Genomic DNA, 24,119 nt, shown 5'->3' with positions numbered 1-24,119 from the left:
TTTGAGAGGGTTTTTTGCGGTCTTTTTGTGTTTGGGTGGTTGTTGGTTTGGGTTTTTTGTGGGGGTTTGTTTGTTTGGTTTGGTTTGTTTTTAGCTTTGGTGAGCCCATCTAGGGGGAAAAAAACCAACATAACTTCATTGCAAGAGATCTTTGAAGCTGTATTGAAGATCCAAATAAAATAATTTTTCTGTCTGAGGTTGGCAGTCCTTTAGTTTAATACAGACATACCTGACAATGAGATTTTAATCATGGTCTGGTTTGGAGAGAAACTGTTTTGTTTTGAATTTGAGAAGAGTTTGTACATACCTGTCTGTCTTCTGTAATGAGACATCAGTTTAGTGCTGTGGTGACTGAGGAGATATTTGTTTGAGCCTTTGGCCATTTGTTTCTCTTTACTATCAGTTGATGAACTGTCTTTCAGTTTGTCATCTCATTAGCTAAAAGAACATGAAGGAGTCATTCTCACTGTAGACTTGCCAAACACTGTCTTTGCCAGAATCAGTCATCCTTAGGCTCTACCTGTATTTTGTCTGTAGTCATTTGTAATTTTCAGGGCAATCAGCTAATCCACCTTCCTTTTTTTTCTTTTTCTTTCTTTTTCTTTTTTTCTTTTCCCCTCCAAGCTGCATTAATCCCTAGATGAGATGAGATACTGCATATTGGATTTTGTGCAGATTTGGACAGTCACATTTTTCAGATGTGCAGTTACATTCCTTATCTTGCTCAAGTGTAATAAAAACAACGTTCAGATTTGTTATGTTGCAATCAAACGTTTACTTGGAAAATTCGCAGCTAACTCTGCCCAAGTGTAGGTGCTTTCTGTGGACTATCTCAGAGTATACAGTACAGTCCATGGAGAAGTCAGTGCACAGTTTCACCCTCTAGACAAGGCTGAGCTTTGCTACAGGGTGTACCTTTAATGAGTATATGAGAGGGAAAGAAAAGCACATTTAAATAATAAGTTAGACTACTTCATTTTTCAGTGGCAAAATTTGGTGTGCGTTAATTATCAAAGTATGGAGGTGTGGTAACGTTTCTTCAAAATTTTTAATGTGATTGCATGTGAAAACTTTTTATACATATGAATGCAATGCTAAAAGTAACAACTGGAGTGATAAAGTCTTAGAAGAATGAGCAGGAAGTGATGGGTTTGGGTTAGATTCCTTTTAAGTGTGTGAAAAACTAGTTTTAAGGTGTTTCTAAGTCTGTAGTTGTGGAATTAACATAACGGAACTTAGATAGCTTTGAAAACCACAAATAGATTGGTGGTAAAACATACCTTTCTAAAGTTATGGCCTTTCAAGGTTAGGAGAGAAAAGTAAAGTCATCTGAAATAGTTCGTATCTGTAAAATTTTATTATTTTTTTTCTTTATTTCAGAACCTTAATAAACAAGCGTTTGATCTTGCAAAAGTCCTGTTGAAAAGGACCGTCCAGACCATTGAACCATGTATTGCCAATGTATGTAAATGAATTAATCTATATTACCTACAAGTAACGAGGGTTCTTGTTACTGTCTTGATTTATTGGAGATTTGTTTGTTTGTTTAAAAGTATTGTTTATAAAACTCACATTTTGTAATGCAGCTACAAGAACACCATTTTCTGAATAGGCTATTATTAGCTTGGCTGTTAAAGAAGTATGTGAGGTGTTTCAAGTAAGTGAAGAGGAAATTAATTTTTACCCATGTCAGTCTAAAGTTAAGCCTAAATCTAGGCTGTGAAAATAGGTGACCACCAAAAAATCCTGTTGCAACAAAAGGAATTGTTAGTACTTCATATGTCCAGCAACCAGACAGCCTCATTTCGTACCAAGCTTTAGGATGAAGCATTTCAAACTACTAGCACTTAACTAATTTTTTTTTTCCTTCTTAAACTTGTTTTGGTCATAAAGACTAAAAGAATTGAGTTTTTAAAAGGCTTCCTTCTACTATAATTCCTTCTGTTGAACGTCAATGTTCTGCATTCTACCTATTAAAATAGTCTCTACAGTCTTGTGGGGGATGTAGTCTAGTCCATTCTGTTGCCTTTCCTTGGTGCTGAAGCCAATAGAATTCTTAAAAGTCAGAGTAGTTTAAAAAGGGAATTAGGCAATTTCATAAAAGATTTATCAGTAAGTATTTAAAAGCGCAAGGAGTCTCACTAAGTACCACTTTCCAATTCCCCTGTTTCTTTAAGCTTTTGTAAATTAGTCATAGCTGGAAACAGGATAGTGCATCGAGTGACCTTTGAGTTGATTTAATATTATTCTTCTTACTTTCTTACTCAAGTGTGTAATAGTTTTGTAGCATTTACACTGCTCAAATAATATTAATATTAACCCACAGTATCTAATAGGAAGTCTATCAAGCATACTAAAATTTAACTATCTAAAAGAAATTATTCATATTTTAGGCAACTTTGGGTTTTTTCTGTTAGATCACTAACAACGTTGATACATTATCATCAAGTATCAAGACATATCATGAAGTCATCTGACATTCTTTAAAATGGATTAAAAGTAGAGAAGCATCTTTTCAACATTTGACGATCTTCAATTTGGATTGGTTTTAAATGATAAAATTAAAAATAAGATACTAACTTTTTTTTCTCAACTTCTACTGGATGAATTTACATTTTAAATTAACAATTCTTTTTTTACCTGTTAATTTTGCTGGGGAGATGGTTATTTGTATTTTAAACTATCAAATTACCATGAGTTAACCAATCCTGAAGGAACTGTGAAGGAGGTTTGTTTGTAATTTCCTTGAGCCAAAACTGTAAGGGTGAAATGCTTTGATGTAGTGAAAAAATGTGCATTGAGTACCTTCCATTAGATTTAAAGTACTAATGATACTACATTAAAATAATTTTTAAAAAATAGTGTTTGCATTAGTGAAGGGAATTCTGCTAAATAATGTTGTTTGTATTCTAGTTTTTTAACCAGGTTCTGGTACTGGGAAAGTCTTCAGTAAGTGACTTATCAGAACATGTGTTTGACTTGATACAAGAGCTTTTTGCCATAGATCCTCACTTACTGCTGTCTGTCATGCCACAGCTTGAATTCAAGCTGAAGGTAGGTTACAGTGTAGCTTTGGACAAGTAATACCGTTTGTGTGGATGTTAAAAGTGCAGCTCTGTAGATTTAGTAAGTGTTCTACTGGAGGGATAAAAATTTTATATTTATCACTTTAAATGCAATATTAAAGGAAGGACACTGGAAGGTTGTATACAAGTGTGTGCCTTGTGTGCTTGCAAACGTGTATTATGCACACAAAATATATAATTGTTATAATGATAAATTCATATGATCTAATGCAAAAGTTATATGTACTTCATCTTTGGATTTCACCTGAAATTTATGAAGTAATTAGGCTGTGGTTGGCTTATCTCATGAAATGCAAGTGTGTTGGCTTCAGTATTGATTTGCAGAAATTTTTTGTGAAATAATGTTTTAATAATAGAGGAAGTATTTCCAAATATTTTCTCAGATTTGTCATAATCAGCTAATAAGTAAGCTGACTTCTTTTGAATCCTTGGAAATAGTTAATTTATCCTGATTTGGGTTTTTTTTAATTAAAAAGCTGCTTGTCTTTCATAAGATTGCAGGTGGACAAGAGAAATGATTTTATGTGTGTGCATGTGCATATGGGGTATGGTGGCAACAAACAAAAATAACCAAGAAATAGGTATTTGGTGAAATTACATATACCTTTTGCTAGTACACATGTATTCATAACATCTTTAATTGGCGTCTTTTCAACACACATAAAATAGTCTTGAAGTATGTTTTAAACCAAAAATAAGATCATTCATTGTTGAAATTGTTAGGGATATATGTTATTCAGACTACTGTGCACGGGTTTTTATTCCAAAAAGAGAAGGAATTTTCAAAGCACAACCATCTATTTAATAGCTGTAATATGTAAACTTAGTAGGTATTTGTCTATTTTTACTCATATTCATATAATAATCTAACTAGGAGACTGAGGATTATCAGAAATTATTTCAAACTCACTTTTTAATCTAACTTATAAAAGCAGAAAGAAGCCAGAAATTATTATTGAGATATTACAGATAATGATTTACAGTTCCTTTTTCATGTTTTGATTTTTAGAGCAATGATGGAGAAGAACGTTTGGCTGTTGTTCGACTTCTGGCTAAACTCTTTGGCTCCAAAGATTCTGATCTGGCCACACAAAATCGTCCTCTTTGGCAGTGCTTTCTTGGACGGTAACAGAAACGGGGATAGAATTCTGAATTTCTATTCTTCTTTTTTTCTGAATTTTCTGATAGTATTGCATTTTTCATTGCATTTTTCGAGGATGTAACTGTTTGTTTATATTTGAACGAGTTCCTTTGTTAAATCTTCGAAGCAGAGAATTGCATACAGTTATATTTTAGAATGAAGAAGCCTGAAGGACTGCTGCTGTATTGCTGTCAGCTATGGGAATATGGGTTAGATAGATAGCATGTTACATGCATAGCAGAAATTACAGAATAGATATGCCAGCATTGTCTGAAATTTCATACTGTTTAGCTACATCTGCAACTATATCTGTTTTATTTGGTAATTATGTTTTTGAGTGAAGAGATATTTCCTTTTAAGTAAATATAGAAATTTATCATTTTTTAAAAAGTGAATGTTTTCAAATGGTACATGTTATATGGCAATTTATATTTTTCTAATTTCGTATGTGAAATCACAAACACACAATTGACAGTGCATGGAGAGTTGTGTTCAAAAGTCAATGGTCAGGATTCATTGGGTCAACAATTCATCTGCATATAGCATATTCATGCTTTAATTTTAGTCCTGACTTAATTTCGTGAGAAATAACATAAAAATTTGTATGAGGGGTACATTATGGATATACATTCAAAACATTTCTATTGTATTATTTTGCCATATAAAAGTATTCTAATAGTTAATGGAACATACTATCAACACATGTTACTACACAGAGAATAATCTTGATTTGCAAGGCTAATTAAAAATTAACATTCATCATCTTCTATCCCTCTAGGTTCAATGATATCCATGTCCCTGTGAGATTAGAGAGTGTGAAATTCGCCAGTCATTGTTTAATGAACCATCCAGACTTAGCAAAAGACCTCACTGGTGAGATGCTCATACAGGGGTTTAGAATAATTTAAGAAATGAGCAAGGAAGAATGTAATTATTTCTGTACATAGCAGTATAGTTCTAAAATGTATCAAGTCCAGTGCTTCATGCTGGATGTAAGAGCTCACTACTGAGTAATTGCTTTCTGCTGAAGACAAGTGCTAGTTATTGAAAAGAGGAGAGTGTGTGACATTGTGTGGACTTTGTCAGAGTGAGTCTTTAAGAAGCTACCCATTGCTGAATGAGTTTTAAAGTAATTTCAGATTCTAATGAAACTTTTGGCAAGTCAAAGCAAATATTGGGGCAACATCTTGATTTATTTTCAAAAACACAGTGTGTTCCCCAATAGTCTGTTTCACTGAGTTTAGAAAACACCATTGCGCTGATCTAAACTATGAAGTTTACTTCAGCATCATTTTAACTATGAGCAGAATTTCAGGCCTAACTGAAAATACTGTTCTTCTTTGATGCAAGCTAACCTACAGCAATTGTCAGTATTTTTCATTTATTATTTACCCCCTTAGCTCTTTGAGAATGAGAGTCTCTGCTCTTTTTATTTCTTCTCGCTCCCCCACCCCCCTTTATTTTCAATATATTCTAATCAGCTTTATTTCACTTCATTGCTTGTTGCAAATGAGGTTATTGTAAAAGCTATTCACTTTTATATTCTTCTGATGTTTACAGTTATATAATTGTTTTATATTTAACATAGAAAATGCTGGAACAGATGTTTCCTATAGGGAGTTACATGTTTAATAGATTATATGGTTGTGATATGTGACTGACATTTAATTGTTTTAACATTATTAATAATCAGAATATGTCATACCTACATATAAAAGCCAAGCTTTTCATTGTTTCTGATCATAACAGAATATTTGAAGGTTAGATCACATGACCCAGAAGAAGCCATTCGACATGATGTTATCGTTACAATTATTACTGCGGGCAAGAGAGATCTTTCTTTAGTCAATGACCAGCTGCTTGGCTTTGTAAGGGAAAGAACACTCGACAAACGGGTAAGTGTTAATACTTTATTTTCAGGAATATCTGCTTCTAATATAATTTGGTAAAAGTAACATTAAAAAAAAAAAAGCCACAGAAACAGAGAATCTTAGAGTTTACTATCAACTAGAATGCTGGTGGGGGGTGGAAATAATTTTCTTACCAAAACGTCTTAATGTAGATTCTGTATGATGGAGGCACCAATCAAGTGTTGTCAAGCAAAAAAAGGTTATTGACTCGTGAGGAACACAATCATATTGTAAGAACATAAGAACTGCCACATATGCTTAGGCCAAAGGTCCCTATAGCCCAGTATAATTCCCATAGTGGTCAGTTTCGGCTTCAGCAATTTGTAATTTAAGGATTTCTTAAATCTGCTTGATCGTGTTCATCATAGCTTTCAATGGAACTTTATTCCATTAATTTATCAAGTTCTTCCTTGAACTTATTTGTACTTTATAAGCATCCATGGCATCTGCATCAGTAAATTCAAGTTTAATGCATGTGTGGAAAAAGTAACTTCGCTTGTTTGTTTTAAACTTCTCTGATAATTTCACTGGGTATCTCGTAGTTCTTGCATTATGTAAAATAATAAATATTCTTTGACCCCTTTATGATTAATAAATATGTATACCATATATTCTCCACGCCTTTGCTTTCCAAGCTAAAGAATCACCTGATTAACTTCCACACAAATTGATTATTGCATACTTCTTATCATTCTTCTCTGGTTGTTTTACATCCTATTGGAACCAAGGTGACCATACTCAGCCATAGCATTCAAGGTGTGCACCGTCTTGTGTACATATTTTGTGATAATTTTTTTTTCTTGTTCTTTAACATTCTGTCTTTTATGCTATTTCTGAGCACTGAGCTGACAATTTTGGAAAACATCCATGTTGACTTCAGTATCTTTCCTGAATAATTTTAGATGACACATTGCCTAATACTATACATGCAGAGTTAATACAGGTGGGAAAATCTGGCCTTAATCTGAATTTCTTTCATTTCGTATTGTAACAATTCAGTTGCTTGACATTTTTCTGCAGTTCTTCATTATAATGTTAGATCTGATTACCTCAGTGAATTTTATACACACTGTTCAGTTGATTTTCTAATAATTTTTCGTATGTGAAGTGTCATAGATTTCTGACCCCATCAATAAGTGGCCTTTGTTCCCTTCATTGTGAAAACCAGTCATTTATTTCCACCTGTTGTCCCCTATGTTTTAGTTAATAATTAATTCACAACAGGATTTTTATTTGAAGATCCTCTGGTGTGAGACTTTGTTAGAAGTTTTGGGGGATCCTGATGCATTTTACTGATATACTTGTGGGTCTGCTAAAATTTATTTTTTCTTGGACAAAACTTCCCATTGTGTGAAGTGTAATGACTCATTCCCATAACTTCTTTTTTCAGCAGTCTCTACTCTTTGTTGTTGTTACTGTTGTGTTTCAAAATGTTTGTCCATTCAAAATTGGAGGGTGAGTGGCACTCTGTTCCTTTTGGGACCCTTTTGATTTCTTTCACGTTTGTTGTGTTCAATCTGTTCGTTGACAGATTGCCATAACAGAATAGTTAGTATTTGGTGTATCACGTCTAAATTCCTGTAGAAGTCATGGATGGGATACCACTTGTTCTTAATGATTTTGTTACTGCTCGTTTTATTAATTTGTTTTAAAATGTCTTCTAATGACACTTAAAGAAACCTCTTCAGATCTCTCTTCTGGAAGAAATCTTGTTTGTCTTTCAGCCCTACAAAAGGATCTGGAATGCTTCCTGCTTCTGGAGGCTTTTGGTGAAGATGTTTAATTAGTATGATTTCAATAATTTGGTTCTGAAATTTTTGCCATGTTTCATCAAGGATTTACCTTCAACTTGCCAGACCTCATACTCTTTCCTGTTTACAGTCTTTCAGATGTGGCTCCATGTTCTTTGGAGGGTGATGGTTTAATAGCAGAGTTCACTGTGCTGTGTAGCCATGTTGATTTTTTTTTGTTGTTGTTGTTCCCTTTTGATAGAGGACATCCTTTCTATAACCTCTGTCATTCTAAAAAGTTACTTTAATTCTTTTTAATTAATTTCTCTTTTTTTATGTTCCCCTTTTTAAATGAGAATGTTAGTGTAATGGATTCTGAGAAAAGGATGTCATCCTTGCACAAAGAGAAATACTGATTTTGAGTATGTTCTCTATTATAAAGCAGCTCTTCAGTTAGTTGTACCTGCAGCTTGACCTTGCTCATTTCTAAGGAGTGATTAAGACCACCTTCCTTCTTTTTCAGCCATTAAACAAACATGTCCAAAAAGTCATTTATGAGATCTGAAAACTTTTAGTGTAACCACCACTTCCCACTGGGACTTCCAACTAGTCAGTATTGGATGATTGCTACTGTGTCTTCTACATAGCATCTCTGTTCTCCTTTAGTATGTTGCCACCAGTAAGAGGCAGTCAGTTGTACAGCTGTAATACTACTTTCTACAGAGCTAAGGATTTTCAGTTCATATAGCCTTAAACCCGGTGTGGTATTTCTTAATGTTCCTAGTATGTTTGACTCCGTGATTTCACACCAGTCATAGGTTTGATGATAAATTGCATTTCAGGGTTAGGTGCCTTTTCAGGCACTCATCAGTGAAGACTAACCTTACCTTTAGATGGTGTTTCTCTTACAAAAATCTCTGGAGAGAGCTTTAATGAAAATACGTCCTGAAGAGAAATGAAAATGGAGGATTGACTAGAAATGACTACAACAAATGCTTAGCATTTGAAGTAGACCTTAACAATATAGCATGTCTTTGTAAATATAATTAGTGTTATAAAGTGAGTATCAAGGAATTTTAAATTTTCAGCATTTTTAAATTTTTTTTTTTTTTTTTTTTAGGATTTTTCTCTGGTCTGGGAGAGGAGCATTGATATGTCCATGTACCTGTCTTTTTATTTTCTATGTAGGATTTTTTCAGTTCCAGACATAGTGCATTATACCTATTTTAATTATTCTTTTGCTTTAAAGAACTTGATTACTTTCTGCTGACTGCATTTACCCCTTGTAGCCAGGTTTCTGTCGGACAAATGTACTGCAAACCCCTAAGTGATCATTCATCAACTTGACTTCATCTAATTCTTTTTAGGCCTGCAATCATCTATCAAATCAGCATAGATATTACTATAAAAAGAAGAGTTGTCCAACAGGCTGAAGTAAAGTGCTGATTGTTTAAACACACTAATCTGTTATTTCAATTCTGCCTTTTTTTTTCCTTATAAAGCAATGTGAAAAATTTAAATTTCAGTCATGCTGTTACACCATTTATGTGATCTCTTTTTTCACCTGGCTGTATTCTAATTGTCCCAGTGTTAGTAAAGATAGCCTAATGACTTCTTTAGGGTAAAAATTTTTGGCTAAAAGACAGTACTGTGTTTTTTAAAAAACGTCCTTAGCTAACTTGATCTCTATGGGCAAAATCCCACCCCAAACAAACACCAACACCACCTATAGTTTTCAAATCCATTTTTATTGGTCCAGTTGGAAAAATAACTCTGGGAGCAGATGCTTCCCAAAAACTGGAATCCAGTCTTTGGTAAGAATTGCTCTGAGGAATTTTCCATTGCAGCACTGTCTCTGGGGTCTTTCCAGTGTCTTCACTTTTCAGAATAATTAGTTTCAGGAGACTTTTTAAAAAAAAAAATAAAATAAAAAATCTCAGGCTTCTAAAAATGGTTCAGATACTTTTCCTTTATACTGGAGTAACCTTAAGAACCTGAAAAGTTAGAGGAGAGTTTTGACAGCTGACTTCGGTTCCCATTTCTCCCAACAGCCTTTGCGGTCTAGAAACTTAGTCCCTTGGTGCGAATAGACTTTCACATCATCAGCTTGAAGTCAAAAGCTATAGAATGAGGAGCCATAGGAACAGACTCCCATTTTCTATTTCTGTTTATGCATTTTTCTGCATGTGTTAGCTTTAACTTCTCCTTCTCTGTGTGTACTAAAAACTTTTTTCAGATGAAGGAGAAAGGTTTTAAGATGTTAATATTCTTAACTCTATGGAAGGAATAGGTTAGCTACTCCAACAGGGAAAGGATTGTCTTGAACTTTCAATAACAGGGTTTTTTTCACTAGCCCAACAGTCTTCAGTGAAGGAGTTTAATTATGCTGGTTAACCAAGGAAGCTAAGACTGTCAAAATTCTTTTGTTAATTAAATCAGGGCGGTACTTCTGTTAGCTGTGTTTATTGATCTGCTCCCTTTGAAACGGATTATTACATTCCCCTGTATTTTCATTTGCCTTCATGTTTTACCTTACTGTATACTGTTTGAGCTTTAATTCTCAGTAGCACCTTACTCTTTTTTTTTTTTTTTTTTTTTTTTCCTACCGGTATCTCCTGTTAAGTGACTTGCTTCTCAAAGCATTCTCTAAAGGATTCTGTCTAGTGTCTCCCATCTTCTGCCTGAAACTGCTTTTCTGCATGCTCTGACTTGTACTCTACAGCAACTTCAGTCATCAGAAATCTATTGACAATCCAAACCTCTTTTCCTTATAACCCCTTGTTAAGTACTCTGCTTTCATTTTAGGTTTCAATTTTCTAGAATCATCTTTTTTAATCCTTCTCCATTGTCTTCTGACAATAGTTGTGCCATCCTTCCTGTCTCATACAGGAGATCTGATGAAGCTATCACTTCCATTGGAGGGGTATGTCTGAACACAGAAAAATATTAATACTTTTTTTGAAAATGTTTCTGTTTCAGACCTTTATTTTCTTTAAAATGTGCTTTAGATCACCATGGATGTGAACAAATTCCTGCAGAGAAATTAAAACAGTAACATCTATATATCTAAATTTTTTCTCTTTTGTGAAAACAAAGTGTTATACTATATATTGTCAAAGTCATTACTATATTGACCTGTTACCTGTGGTTTTAATATTTAAGACATGTAACAAAATACAATTTTATTTTTTCCACCTTCTTGATATAACTTACTCCAACAGCTAGTGGCGTCTAAGGCTGTTGTGCTGACATAAGCCATATTATCTTCAAGATTTTTCTTTTCTTTGCCCTTCAAGAAGAGGAAGTCATTCAGTAAAACTATTAAGAAATTAAATGTGCAATATCTCACTGTTATTAAAACAATCCCTCAGTTTAATAACATTGAAGAAGTTATGCACAGTGTGAATAGTAGTACCTACATTTATGCTTGATAGGGTGAAATGATTTGAGCATTATTAGTCCTTGGAGCTCAAGGCCAAAATTGATATCTGCTGTGTTCTGGAAGAAGATTTCTTTTTCAGTTTGAATTTCATGCATTTCTTTTAAATGGTGAGGGAAAACAAGTTTCTTCTAAGGCTTTCTGTGTAAGTCATTCAGGAGGAGACACTGTTCTCTCTAAATTAATCCTCAGTCTGTTCAGGTATGATTCCTTCCACAAGTCAGTGTAGGAGAGCTTATGGATCTTGTCTGTTAAAGTGTTTAATGATGGGACATTTCCTGTTTACATGAGGGGATAAAGTAGTGACCACCAAAAAGCAAGAATGAGAACCCAGGAACTCCATCTGTGGATGTTGTAGTCTGGCTTTTTCCTGGGTCCCTGGAGTCTTACAGCGATTACTTCAAGGCTTCAGCACAAAGGGCCTCTCCCACTGTCCTGGAAAGTGGCCTAAGAGTTCAAGCCCTAGCAGGTTTAGCTAGGCCTAAGCTCCAGATCTCCCATTTCTAGAGAAGTGTGCTGTAAGGCAGTGTAAGGCTATGGGGAGAAACAAAGCTGCCACCTCTGATTGGTGCCTGTCTCTGAATAGGTAAGTCTTCCAAATTCTGGATCAAGAAGGTGCTTATTCAAGCATACATGTTAAGCTGTACTTAACTTTTTTTATACTGACTAGTTCCCAGATATTCTTCGCTCAGCACAGCAGAGTACTGGATTCCTCTGTACAGACAATATTTAATCTGCATGGCACAGAGAGGAAACCCCTTATGTAGGCTTCAGAAATTCTCATTTAGAGGCTTTAAACAGCTTTTTTCAGCTTTTGAAGTGTCTAAGTATAGGAGATCAGAATGTGGCCATTTTGTCTTTCACGCTTCTACATCTTCACTGTATTTTGTATATGTTTGATATTTATTTACCAAAACCACTTCCCCATCTCCTTTTCATTTCTTCCCCCTCAAGTGGCGAGTAAGAAAAGAAGCTATGATGGGTCTTGCCCAGCTATACAAGAAGTATTGTCTTCATGCCGAGGCTGGAAAAGATGCTGCAGAGAAAGTGAGCTGGATAAAGGATAAACTTTTGCACATATATTATCAAAATAGCATTGATGACAAGTGAGTCAACCTAAGCCTTTCTAATATTAATTGTATAGTGATAAGAGATACTCTGAAAATACGTGCTTATCCCAAGAAAGCTGTTATATCACATTCTGTAGTTGTAGTTGTAAGTATGATATATTTAATAATCATGAAGACATGTACTAAGAAATTCAGGATGCTTGCATAATCTGTTCATGTATTCATTCTATTTTCTGATGGAACTGGATCTGCAGTGATAGTAAATGGTCATTAAATAACTACTGCATATAAAAAAAATTGTCAAAACTTGCATTTACTATATCCAGTTCTTGTTTGCCGTAATACTTTCCAGAGGCTAGCATGTTAAAATCCATGATCTGTGAACATCGTGCATGTATGCACCACAGGATATGCACAGACATCTCCTTTTGGTATGCTATGTAGAAATGGACCCTTTAGGTAGATCAAAAGCTGAAGAAATATCAGGGGTGCCTCCACTGTTCTCTAGTCTTCCCTGTTTTATCACTCAGTCCCTTTAATTTTTGAAATACCATTTTAGCTTAGAGAAAAGTATTTTGGCCAAAGTTTTGGAAGTAAGTTTTCAACTCTCACTATTAATTCTTTGTCTTTCACAAGGAGAGCCAAACTATGAGATCACACAAAGATAGAATTTCAGCAGACTTGGAAATTTCTTTATAGTGTTTCTTAGCATCTTGCTTATAGAGTCTGCTACCTAGTATTGTTTTGTAATCTAAGTTACTAGTCTGAATGGGCTAATAGGCTCATTCAGTTGCCAGTTATGATAGTGAATTCTTACCACTGCAGTGGTGAACGCTCTCATTTTGTTCATCTGGCTGATCATAAGTGGGCCAGATTTACATATTTGATTAGTCGCCTTTTTTTTTTTTTTTTTTTTTTTTAAAGAAGATAGATATGGTTGTGAGATTGCACCCACAGAAATTACTCTGAAAGTCTGCTGAGGTAGAAGTATCCAACAGTAAAAAATTAGGAAATTTTCACATAGTTTATACAAAGCTAATTCTGCATATGTATATGCACCAAATATGATTTAATTTGCATTGAGAGGTTCATTTTGTTTTTTCTAGCTTGTTCATGTCTCACTGTCAGTACAGTACACAGATTTGATAGCGAGCACAGAATTAATCAAAGTTCCATAGTGAATAGGGCAGATGTTTCCAATATTCCTGCTCACAGGAAATGCAGAACACTGTCAGGGAAACGAGGCAAGGAATTTTAAGGAAAGAATGTGTCATCAAAGCTGAGTTTCTTTCTCTGACATGATTTCTTCTGAAAGTCCGATTACGCCATTGAAACTGGTCTTTTCATGAGTAGGTATGGATTCTTTGCTCTTTGTTTTCTGGGTATCCACACTGAAAGATTGGTGGCTTGATTTTCAGTGTTCCTCTAGTTCAGTTGGGTACCCTGAATTTTAATTCAAATTCTACTAGTTTTTAAGGCTGACAGTGAAGTTCTTCCTCAGTCACACAGTTGGGTTGGTTTCCCCATCTCAGAGTGGAGGAATAAATGCATTTCAATGTTACCATGTCAGAATTATAAAGTTAGTACTTTCAGCACCTGAAGAGCTGTAGAAATGCTATGATCTTTTAAGACCAAGTCCATCCAATCCTTTAAACACACAAGCATAGGTCAAAATTGGCCAGCTCTGGCCTATTTTCCTCCCATAATGAAGGACGAGGATAAAAAGTAACAGGGAACAGCTTTCTGAGCCTTGCAGTATTTTCCATTGTGTGCATGGGACAACACTAGCTCTTTCAAAAGATAACAGGACAGTATCACACAGTATTCAGGCATGAAGAGGAGTAGAACAAATTTTCTCCACATGTCCTTAACTCTGTCACTTGATAATGTTTTTGATGTTACTTGACTATTGCTGTGCCTGTCTACTCAAGACAGAGAACTTCTAACCATAAGAACTGCTTATCACCTGTGTGCTCTGAGCTTCTTTGTTTTACAACAAATGCATAGGGAATGGAGTAAAATAACCACATCTTAAATGCTGCCCTGTTACCCACTCCTGATATGCTAGCCAGTGACTTTCCTCACAGGAGAAAAGTGTGTGCCAGAGGTATTCCCTATTTGTAAATCTTTACCCTAACCAACGTGGACGAGGGAAGGCATGAATACAGTCTCACCATTTGTATTGACAGCTTTTCTAGAACATGTATCTGCAGAGACACAGGCTAGAGCAATGTTCATAAATCAGTAAGATAACTGTGATGCCTCCAATCTCCTAGTGTGTTAAACAGAGATGGAGCCCCCTGAGATCTGAAGATCCTGTTCCCTGAACAATTTAGTTCTTGGAGTCATCAGTAGTAAAATGTACGTTTAAAGGGGAAAAGCCAAGTTTTCTTTAATACTAATGGGGTGCTTTGAGATAGTTGTATCCATATTCATGATCATCCTTTTATTCCTTTGCCTTGCCTCTTGGAATTTTCTTTGAGCAGAAATAAGGTGTGTTTGACCTGTGCTGCCTTCTATGGTCTTTCTGCAAGGCACTCTGAGAGTACTTACTAGGAATCATAGCGAAAAAGTTTGTAAATTCAAACACACAAAATATTTGTCCGTAAATATCAAATTGTATAGCTGAATATTGTGCACTGCTCTCATTGCTATGGATTAAATTAATGCCTGAATGTTCTTTTACTTGGGGGGCGGGGGGAGGCTATAATTAGATGAACTGTACAGTCATATTTTGTAGTTCAAGTTTTGTATTTTATGTAAAACTTTAAATATGTATTATTGTTTTTTTAAAAAAGAGATAATTGGAGAATGGTTTTGCTAGTTAAGTTTGCTCTCACTTAGTTTTCATTTTGTGCCTTCTGTTGTTTTGGTGTTACTTTGTCTCCACCTTTTTAATGCTGATTTTTAGCTTCTGTATTAGAATAAGTAGTTTCAAATATTTTGCTTTTTTCTCAAATACTACAGTTTTATCTTAACCTTTCCCTTGAGGATACTTCAGATTTTTACTTTTCCTCCCCCTCAAGTTATATCTTGTATTCTTTCTCCTTTATTTGGGCTTTTTACTGGCTGTATTCCCTTATGTATGAGAATGAACAAAGGGAGATTCTCGGAGCCTAAAGAAAAAGGAGGATTTGGATGGTGACAAATAAAGAATTTACTCCCTCTTAGAGGTGAAAAAGAAAGAACATGGAAAAGCTCTCAAGAAGCAGTTCTTCCTTATCTTTCTATGAACAGTGAAAGAGATCTTTACAGATGAGAAAAAGACCACCACTTTTTTTTCTTCTCTGTCGAAAAATCTAGTTTCAATGACTTCTCATATTTCTTGTTCTTTCAGCTTGTCTGAAAGGTATTACCAGTTTCGGAAATGTAGTTGTTATCTCTTCTTTTCCTGCAGATTACTGGTAGAGAAAATCTTTGCTCAGTATCTTGTTCCACACAATTTGGAAACAGAAGAGCGAATGAAGTGCTTGTACTATTTGTATGCTAGCTTGGATCCAAACGCCGTCAAGTGAGTATAGTTTGTATTCAGCAAATACTTGCTTTCTCAGGCTTTTCCAACATCTATATCATCTTACTTGTATCATCAGGACTTAAACAAAAATATAAGTAATTGATGCTTAGCGTTATTTGCAAGTAGTATTTCAAAACATTTCCCTTTTATATACAAACACTACATGTCCATTGGGCAAAAAGATACCTTGATTGATATTTGAGAAGAGTGGTTTTGTCTATTCATTTTCATCCAATGAGAACAACGCAGAGTTAAAAAAGTGCAAGTAATGACTTCTAGATTTGCTCTATATTAAGGTCCATGATGAAGATATCTATAACTGAATTCTGGTTGATAGTAGCCTGGTTTTTATGTTGAAAATGTTATTTTCAAGATAATTTGGGCGGTTGTAAGACATACTGCGGCTGTCCTGTATATGTGAAATTGTTCCAAGTAGAATAATAAGAGAGGTGATGTTCTGTAAAAAGAGAAAATCAGTTCCACCTTGCTTGGAACAGTTATTTTTAATACTTGGTAGGTTTTGATTGTACCTAGCAGATGTCACACTTGTAAGATAAATAAATAAACAATCTTGTTTACTAATAGATCCAGCATGTTCTTGTCATGAACGAATCGGTAAGCTTCTGTTCTCGTTTTTCACTTTTGCAGAGCACTGAATGAGATGTGGAAGTGCCAGAACATGCTAAGGAGTCACGTACGAGAATTACTAGACTTGCATAAGCAGCCCACTGTACGGTTTTGAAAATACTAATACTAAATCCAATGGACCTGTTAGACTAATTTACTGCGGTTTTTTTAATACTATATTATTTGTTCAGTGTGACTTTATTATTCTGTTGATTTCCATATGTAGACAATGTTCTATTCTTATTAAGTAAAGTTGCTTTCAGTAATGCTTAAAGGTATATGGCCTCCTTATGTTCACCATTATTTTATATTACTGGTCAATAACTTTGGAAAAAGTTTAAAAAAAAATAATTCCAAGTTTTCTGTTTGCTTTTGACAGACTTTTTTGTTTTCATATTTTGAGAATGGAATATGTTGTAACATAAAGCAATGATTTGTTTGTTTGAAAAAAAAGTTTTAAAGTATTTATACTGGAACTTTACTTATAAGCATATCTTCAAATTAGCAGAAACTTTAAATAGAAGGGCATTGCTTTGCGGTTTTGGTGTGGAAGTGGGCTTGGGGGAATTGTTTGTTTGAGGTTTTCTTTGAGGTCTTTTTCCAACAATGTGTTTTGATCTGTTATGTGAATTAGTGATTTTTTGTAGTTCCTTGACATTGCAAGAAGATTTTTCCCCTTTTTCTGTGTGTAGTAGCTGCTAATGATACTGTTATACTATTCTAGTGTTTACTCTTAAAACAAAAACGTAAGATTCCAGAGTAGATTGTAGTGCTGCAGAAGAACTAACAAATCAGCTTAAAGGTATATTTTATAAAGGAGATATTGGTGATTTGTTTGTCTGTTTGTTTTTGCTCTTGTCCTCAGTCAGAAGCAAACAGTGCTGCCATGTTTGGAAAGCTGATGACCATAGCAAGTAAGTGTTAGTAAGTTCTATAAACTGTTATTACAGATTTTCTGAAAATTGTATTTCTGTGAATCTTGGTATACTGAAGCAGCAAATTTATCTTATGTTAAATTGTGTTTAATCATACAGAAAACCTTCCAGATCCTGGAAAAGCACAAGATTTTGTGAAGAAATTCAATCAGGTTCTGGGTGACGATGAGAAACTTCGGTCCCAGCTTGAACTGTTAATTAGCCCGACATGTTCTTGTAAACAGGCAGATGTCTGTGTGGTAAGGAAATGGGAAAGCAAACATCTATACCTTAAATATTTGTGCTTGAAACAGTTATTCAGAGTTAATAGTCTCTTTTGATACCTTAACATGATTTTTATATATTTACGATTTTCATAAAATACCATTTTTGCTTAACCTGTAGAGATTATGGAAAATATAATTTATTATCATCATCTTGCTTCCTAAGAAAACATTAGCTTTGTTCCTCCTTGGGATTGTGAACATCAAGCATAAAGTCTAAAAGACTAATTTAAATTTTTTTAATATTTTATTTCAAGCGTCTCTTTTATGGTAAGGTTCCTAAACTGTCTTCTGACACTGATGAAATTTCTTCTGAGTATCAGCAAGCCAAGTATTATACCATCTGCATATTATTAATTTATTTTTCTTCCTAGGATGTTGAGATCAGTCTCTCTTTCTCCCCACCCCCCCGGCTTTTCCAGAGATTTACAGATTGTGCCAACAGGGATTTTTTTTTTTTTTCCTTTATGGCCCCAAAATAAAGTAATCAATTTCACTGATGGACATCACAATAGAGAACATCAGTAACCAAACATAGACTTCTTGGGTTTTGTCTAGTGGCTCTGAAACTGTGCAGGGAAGGGAACAGAATGACCTTCAGAACTATGTCCTAACCACTTGGTGTAGAGAGTATGTCTCCTTCTAAACTAGTAAATTTTGCACTTTGGGAATGCAGTGATGCAATTTCAAGAGGAATTTTTCTTCCCTCTTCCTGAAGATAATTTAGCGTAACAGATAGAACAATTTCCTAGTTCATAGGGTCTGCAGCATCCAACCCTTTAGAAGGAAGGTCAAGAAGTTATTTCTTTGAGAAATTCTGTTCAAAAAATATCATCTTATCCCCCTTCTGCTAGGTTTGCAGCTGAATTTAATGTTCTTGACATTTGGGGCATTCAGAGGGGAAAACAGATTTTTGGATCTAAAACATCATAGGCAAGTACATAGGGTCTGAACATCTGTTGTAGCCAAGGTAGTGTAGTGCTTCTGCACATCTGCAGTAGTGTAGCTTTTAGTGCAATTTTTTCATTGTTGCTTATGAAATCTCACACGGGGTTACCTACAGATTTATTAATTACTCTTGTCAACTTAGATACTTAAATGCTGTCTACATTGCACTTGGCTCTCCCTTGATTCTGTTTTGGATCTGGCCTGCAATTCCTTAAGAAACCCTGAAGAACTCTCACTAGAAGCCTAAATTCATCTTACATTTAAATAGTTTAGTAAAGTATGTCTGCTTTCAGTATAATGCGATAAAGATAGATTTGGAGATAACAACAGCCCCCCTTAAAATATGTTTCACTGATTATATAGACAATCTCTGTGGTTAAAAGAAGTGGCTATATTTAGCTTATTCAGCATGCTTAAGAAGTAAGTAAAACAAGTATAATTCTTGTTTGTATCTAACATTCTTATAGAGAGAGATAGCCCGGAAACTTGCAAATCCTAAGCAGCCAACAAATCCTTTTCTGGAAATGGTCAAATTTCTTTTGGAAAGAATTGCCCCTGTACATATTGACTCAGAAGCCATTAGGTAAGTTTGAAAGATCATGCTAACTCATGAATGATGATAAAGATGATTTAAATGACACACACACCGGGGTGGGGGGGGGGGAGGGAAGAGGATTTTCTTGGAATTTAGATTAGTCTATCCTGGCAGTAAATATGCTTTTTAAAAAAAAACAAAAAAAAAAAAAAAAACCACACAAAACACTTTATGTAGATGTCTTCATTTCCAGCAGCCTAGAGAATGCAAATTTTTTTTTTTTTAATACTTCTTTGCAGTGCTGCCTGCAAATGATTTTAAAAATATAGTAGTTGTTCCTGGTGAAACTGCTATTTGTGGGACTTAAGGTGAAAATGATGAGCATAATTTTCACATAGTTAACTGCAACACCGTCTTCTGTATAGCAGTTGAATTAATTAGCTTTTGTGGGATCCTGTAAGAGAATGTTTGGATTTCTTTTGAGACTTGTCTGGCAACCTAATTACATTCTGAAACTCATGCAACTATGTGTTGAATGCTGCCAACGGGGGTGGGGGTGGTGTGGTGGTGGGGGTGGTGGTTTGGGTTTTTTTCCTAAAGAATTAATTTTGCAGAAGGCTAAGTTAGAAGGAGAAGCAATAATGGAATGGTTTGATGTAAAAAAAAAACCAAACAAAACCAAACAAAAAAGCACCAAAAAAACCCCAACCCCCCCAAACAAAACCCCAGAAAATAAAGACAAAAACCCAAACACCACAACACCTCCCCCTGCCAATGGACTATTGCCTTCCCTTTATTTATTGTCAAAACCAAGTAATCTTGCTGATATTTCCAGCCTTTAACATTGTACATTGTCACATACATTTGCTTTTTTTCTTTTTGTATCTCTTACTTCAGTGCACTAGTAAAACTAATGAATAAATCCATAGAGGGGACAGCTGATGATGAAGAGGAGGGTGTAAGTCCTGATACTGCTATTCGTGCAGGACTTGAACTTCTCAAGGTAATCTACGTTAATGCAGCTGTAGTTTGTAATGGAAGTAACAAAAGTGATATGACTAACGAATTAATGTTAGCATGGTTTTAATAGTTATTATTCAGATATTACTTTTTTAATGTATGAAGTGTTTGGTTATTAATACTCACTTGAGAAAAGAATAATGAAAGAGATGGTTTTTTTGAAGAAGTATGTTTTGAAAAGGGTGCCAAGAGTTGAAATACGCATGTTAAAGCAGAAATTGGTTTCTGCTTAGGGAAGTCATATAGAAGAAGGTGCAGAGGTAAAGTGAGAGGAAGAGAAATGGGGAAATTAGGAGAGGCATGTTCTTTGGGGCCTGTATGATGCTGGAAGGAAAGCAAGCAATAAACTCAAGAGCCAGGTTCTGTAGAGAAAAAAAAGGGGGGGGACAGGGGAACTTGTGTTCTCAGTGGTGATGAGAAATGGCTGGGGGAGAAAGAAGGATTTGAAATATCTGGAAAACGTCTGTGATGGATTTGGCAGTTCACTAATAAGACTTTATTTTCAATATGTTACAAAGGGCAGTATAAAATATAGGAGGGCGTGGAGGGGAAGGTTATATAATTAAAGTGAGACTTTTCAGAAGTGTGAATGAGCGAGGTGGAGTTTATGGAAGCATGTCACACCAAATCTTATAATGGCAACCATGGTGGAAACAGTTATACAGAAGTATGCAAGGAAGTAATGTCTGTTTGCTAATGTAGCTCAGAAAAGAAATCGGCCAAGGTTGAAGATTTTGTTGCTGTGAGGTGGATATCTCTGAGAGTATTATTTCATACATTGACACTCATGCAAATAGGCAACTCTAATCAAAGAAACCAAGATAAGATAAATCCAAAGAAAACACAAAATACTTGCAACTTCTCATTGTTCTGCCTACCTTATGTTACCTGGACTTTACTATACTTAACATAGTTTTCCTTTGGGATAACCTTTTGTTCTTTGTTGTCCTGCCTTGAATCTCTGCATGCTTCGTTACTTATTTGACATTTCTCCTATTTAACAGAATGTGTTGTATTTCATTAGCTTTAGATTAGAAGGACAGTAATCTACGTTTTGTTTGCAGTTATCTTAACCTTCTTGTTTTCTTTTGTGCCCAGGGACTGTAGATTCTGGAGAAATTAAGATATCAGTTCAGTTAATTTGGAAGAAAAGTGTTCTTAAGTATATTGGAGTATAAATGAATATGCTTGAAAAAGTGTTCATTTTAATAAATATGTTTACATATTCAACTAATGTAGTATCTTACAAAATATTTGGAGGAGGGGAGGACCTGAAGAACAAAGCGTAGATTAATTTATTTGAAAATGCCTATATAACTTTCTCCAAAATGCAGTTATTGAATGTAATAATCTCATATGAGCATGTAATAACAATTTATGTTGATGGTAATGCTCATAACAGCCATAATTTTGTTTTTCTGATGATTTGTTTACCATGAATAAATACACCTTTGTTTTAATGTGTATCTACAGGTTCTGTCCTTTACACATCCTACCTCGTTCCACTCTGCAGAGACCTATGAGTCTCTGCTGCAGTGCCTCAGGATGGAAGATGATAAGGTAGCTGAGGCAGCCATACAGATTTTCAGAAACACGGGTCACAAAATAGAAACAGACTTGCCACAGATAAGATCGTGAGTGTATTTCTTTACATGCTGCTTTTCATACCTGGAATTCTGCCTCTTGATAGTTTATTCAATATGTTGCCCCTAAAATTACTTCATAGTCTTGCAAATATGAACAGCTTCTCTTCCATCATTTTGTATTTCTTCACTACCTTTCTGTCTCTTCATTTTTAAATTCTATGTTCTTACAATTTTTGTGTATTTATTGAAGATGTTAGGTACTTCTTAAAAATCTTCTTATAATAGACACATTAAAAACTGTGCGTAGCATGTTTCCCAGGTTACAAAATAAGCAACAGCAAAAATATGGTGAAGATGTAATTCCTTGGCATCGTTTCTACTCATATCTGTCCTTCATGCAAGTTTTCTATCTTTGTAAGGAACGAAAATATAATCTCTGATGGTTAACAGCTCTGTTTGTTATGAAACAAGTTGGGAAACAAGATCCAAAAGCGGGCATGAATTTCTAACAGAATAATTGGCTGTCTATAAGTCATCATTATGCAATTCATGCTTTAACTGCTGATTAAAGCTGCATAATCTACTAGGTATTCACAGGCTATTTAAAAGCTTGTGGGTAACATCTAAAACCTTAAAATTAGCCTGTTAGTAACTAATCCAGATTATAAAGCACGGGTTTCAAGTTCTCATATATTGAAATAGCATCTCAGATATTACCATGCTAAAATGCATACCAATGTACACCTTAAGTTCTCAGTGAATTGAAGACGTAACCCCAGCGATTCTTATGGATTTGAATCAATTTTGGGCAAAAGAAAAATGTCACAAGTTCACATATGAGGTGCCTTTTAAGACATTTGTAGGGGTGAAAAGAAGGAAAAGCCCAGCAATCCCCATTGTCAGTATAGTCCCAATTGTCTACAGCTCTCTACAAGAGTTTAGTCAAGAGTCTGCATTCCTGGGGTATATCGTCTTCTGTCAAAGGAGCTGGTATTGCTGCCATTACTTTTGGCTTCATGCCTTAGCCAGGTATTGCTGAAGTATAGTCTGGACAGTCTCAAAAATATAACTGTCAAAATGGAGGTCTTAGCCCTTGGCATGGTTTGCAAGCAAGTCAGGTTAACGTTCTGAAAGCCAAAACAAGGTCACTGTTTACACTGACACAAAGAAAAAGAAGTCTGAGGACTGTATAAGTAGATGTTCCAGATCTCATATATTCAGAAATCTTTATCATAAATTAAAGATTTGATATAATCAGCAAGATAGTTTGTTTCAAGTGACCTGATTTTTGTTTGGTTTTTTTGTTTGGTTGTTTGTTTTTTTTTTTTTTTTTAAAACCACTTGTGTGAGCAGGCTGCCTGCTGTCCTTTGAAGTAGCGTTCACCAGCAGTAGCCCAAGTTCTTCCTTGTATGGAAAATGAATAGGTTTGTGCACCAGTTCGTGGACAAGGACTGCCATATGACTCTAGAGTCTGATGGAAGCATTGATCATGCTCAAAGAGAGCCTGTGGGCCATGTGTAAACCTGTAGATGTAAACAATTAAAGGGGCATGTAAATATGTCAGGTTTCACCTTTTGCAGATATATGTCAATTGGGGTGTGATGTGGTATGGTTTGCAACTGATGCACTGATGCTTGGCAAAGGCTGTTTAACATGCATGTACTTAGACTATGAAAACTGTAGGTTAGGCACTGCAGCTTATTTTAACTGTAGGTTCTACTGAATTCTTTGCTATTTTGGTTCTCATTTAATCCAGTTTGTGGAATCTTAGCAGGTTTGAGAAGAGAAGAGACATTCTCCTACTTTAGGATACGGTTAAGATTTTTCTAGGGGTCTTTGGTTTGGGGTTTTGTGTGGTTTTTAAAGAAAACGTTTGAGACTTCATTCCTTCAACCCTGCAAGCTCTTCTTCCACCTCTTGTTGCTAATTTTGATTATGTACAATGTGTCAGTGAAGGCTGGGTGCTAAATAATCTGTGTACTGAGTACTGCATAGTTATTGAGCCTTTCAAGAAAGCAAAGAGGTTTTTTTAGATGTTTCTGTGTCAGATGCTTTCTAGGCAATTTTGTTTTCTTGTGTCAGTTGCTGGGTGAGTTGCATGGTAAACCTCATGAGTTAGTTTCTCAGACAATGACCTCTCAGGGGACAGGCCTGCCTTCTAGCACTCTCTCAGGAGTGGAACCAAACAGTCTGACCAACCTCGACCTGGTCTCTGGAGTGGCATCTGCCCTGCTCTTTCCTTCAGTGGCCTCTGATCAGGAGATAGATTTCAGGGGATTCAAATGCAAAAGCTCATAATAAAGCAGTTGTTCAC

At 35.2% G+C, this 24,119-nt stretch overlaps 1 protein-coding gene across 3 annotated transcripts in view; it reads left to right on the top strand.

The window, feature by feature from the left end:
- Window positions 1-24,119, top strand: part of PDS5A (PDS5 cohesin associated factor A) — an 85,591-nt gene that overhangs the window by 38,643 nt on the left and 22,829 nt on the right. For all 3 annotated transcript variants that reach the window (XM_075024730.1, XM_075024739.1, XM_075024745.1), the window contains exons 7-19: window positions 1,381-1,461; window positions 2,914-3,054; window positions 4,096-4,211; window positions 5,006-5,100; window positions 5,977-6,122; window positions 12,261-12,412; window positions 15,774-15,887; window positions 16,539-16,620; window positions 17,383-17,431; window positions 17,552-17,691; window positions 19,131-19,246; window positions 20,096-20,201; window positions 21,692-21,852. In XM_075024730.1, coding sequence (XP_074880831.1) covers window positions 1,381-1,461; window positions 2,914-3,054; window positions 4,096-4,211; window positions 5,006-5,100; window positions 5,977-6,122; window positions 12,261-12,412; window positions 15,774-15,887; window positions 16,539-16,620; window positions 17,383-17,431; window positions 17,552-17,691; window positions 19,131-19,246; window positions 20,096-20,201; window positions 21,692-21,852 — 1,499 coding nt within the window. The remainder of the gene's footprint in view (window positions 1-1,380; window positions 1,462-2,913; window positions 3,055-4,095; window positions 4,212-5,005; window positions 5,101-5,976; window positions 6,123-12,260; window positions 12,413-15,773; window positions 15,888-16,538; window positions 16,621-17,382; window positions 17,432-17,551; window positions 17,692-19,130; window positions 19,247-20,095; window positions 20,202-21,691; window positions 21,853-24,119) is intronic.

The sequence above is a fragment of the Buteo buteo genome, chromosome 1 (genome assembly GCF_964188355.1).
Source record: "Buteo buteo chromosome 1, bButBut1.hap1.1, whole genome shotgun sequence".
Classification (NCBI taxonomy): Eukaryota; Metazoa; Chordata; class Aves; order Accipitriformes; family Accipitridae; genus Buteo; species Buteo buteo.
Note: the sequence above shows the minus strand (reverse complement) of the source record. Positions and strands in the feature narration are given on the sequence as shown.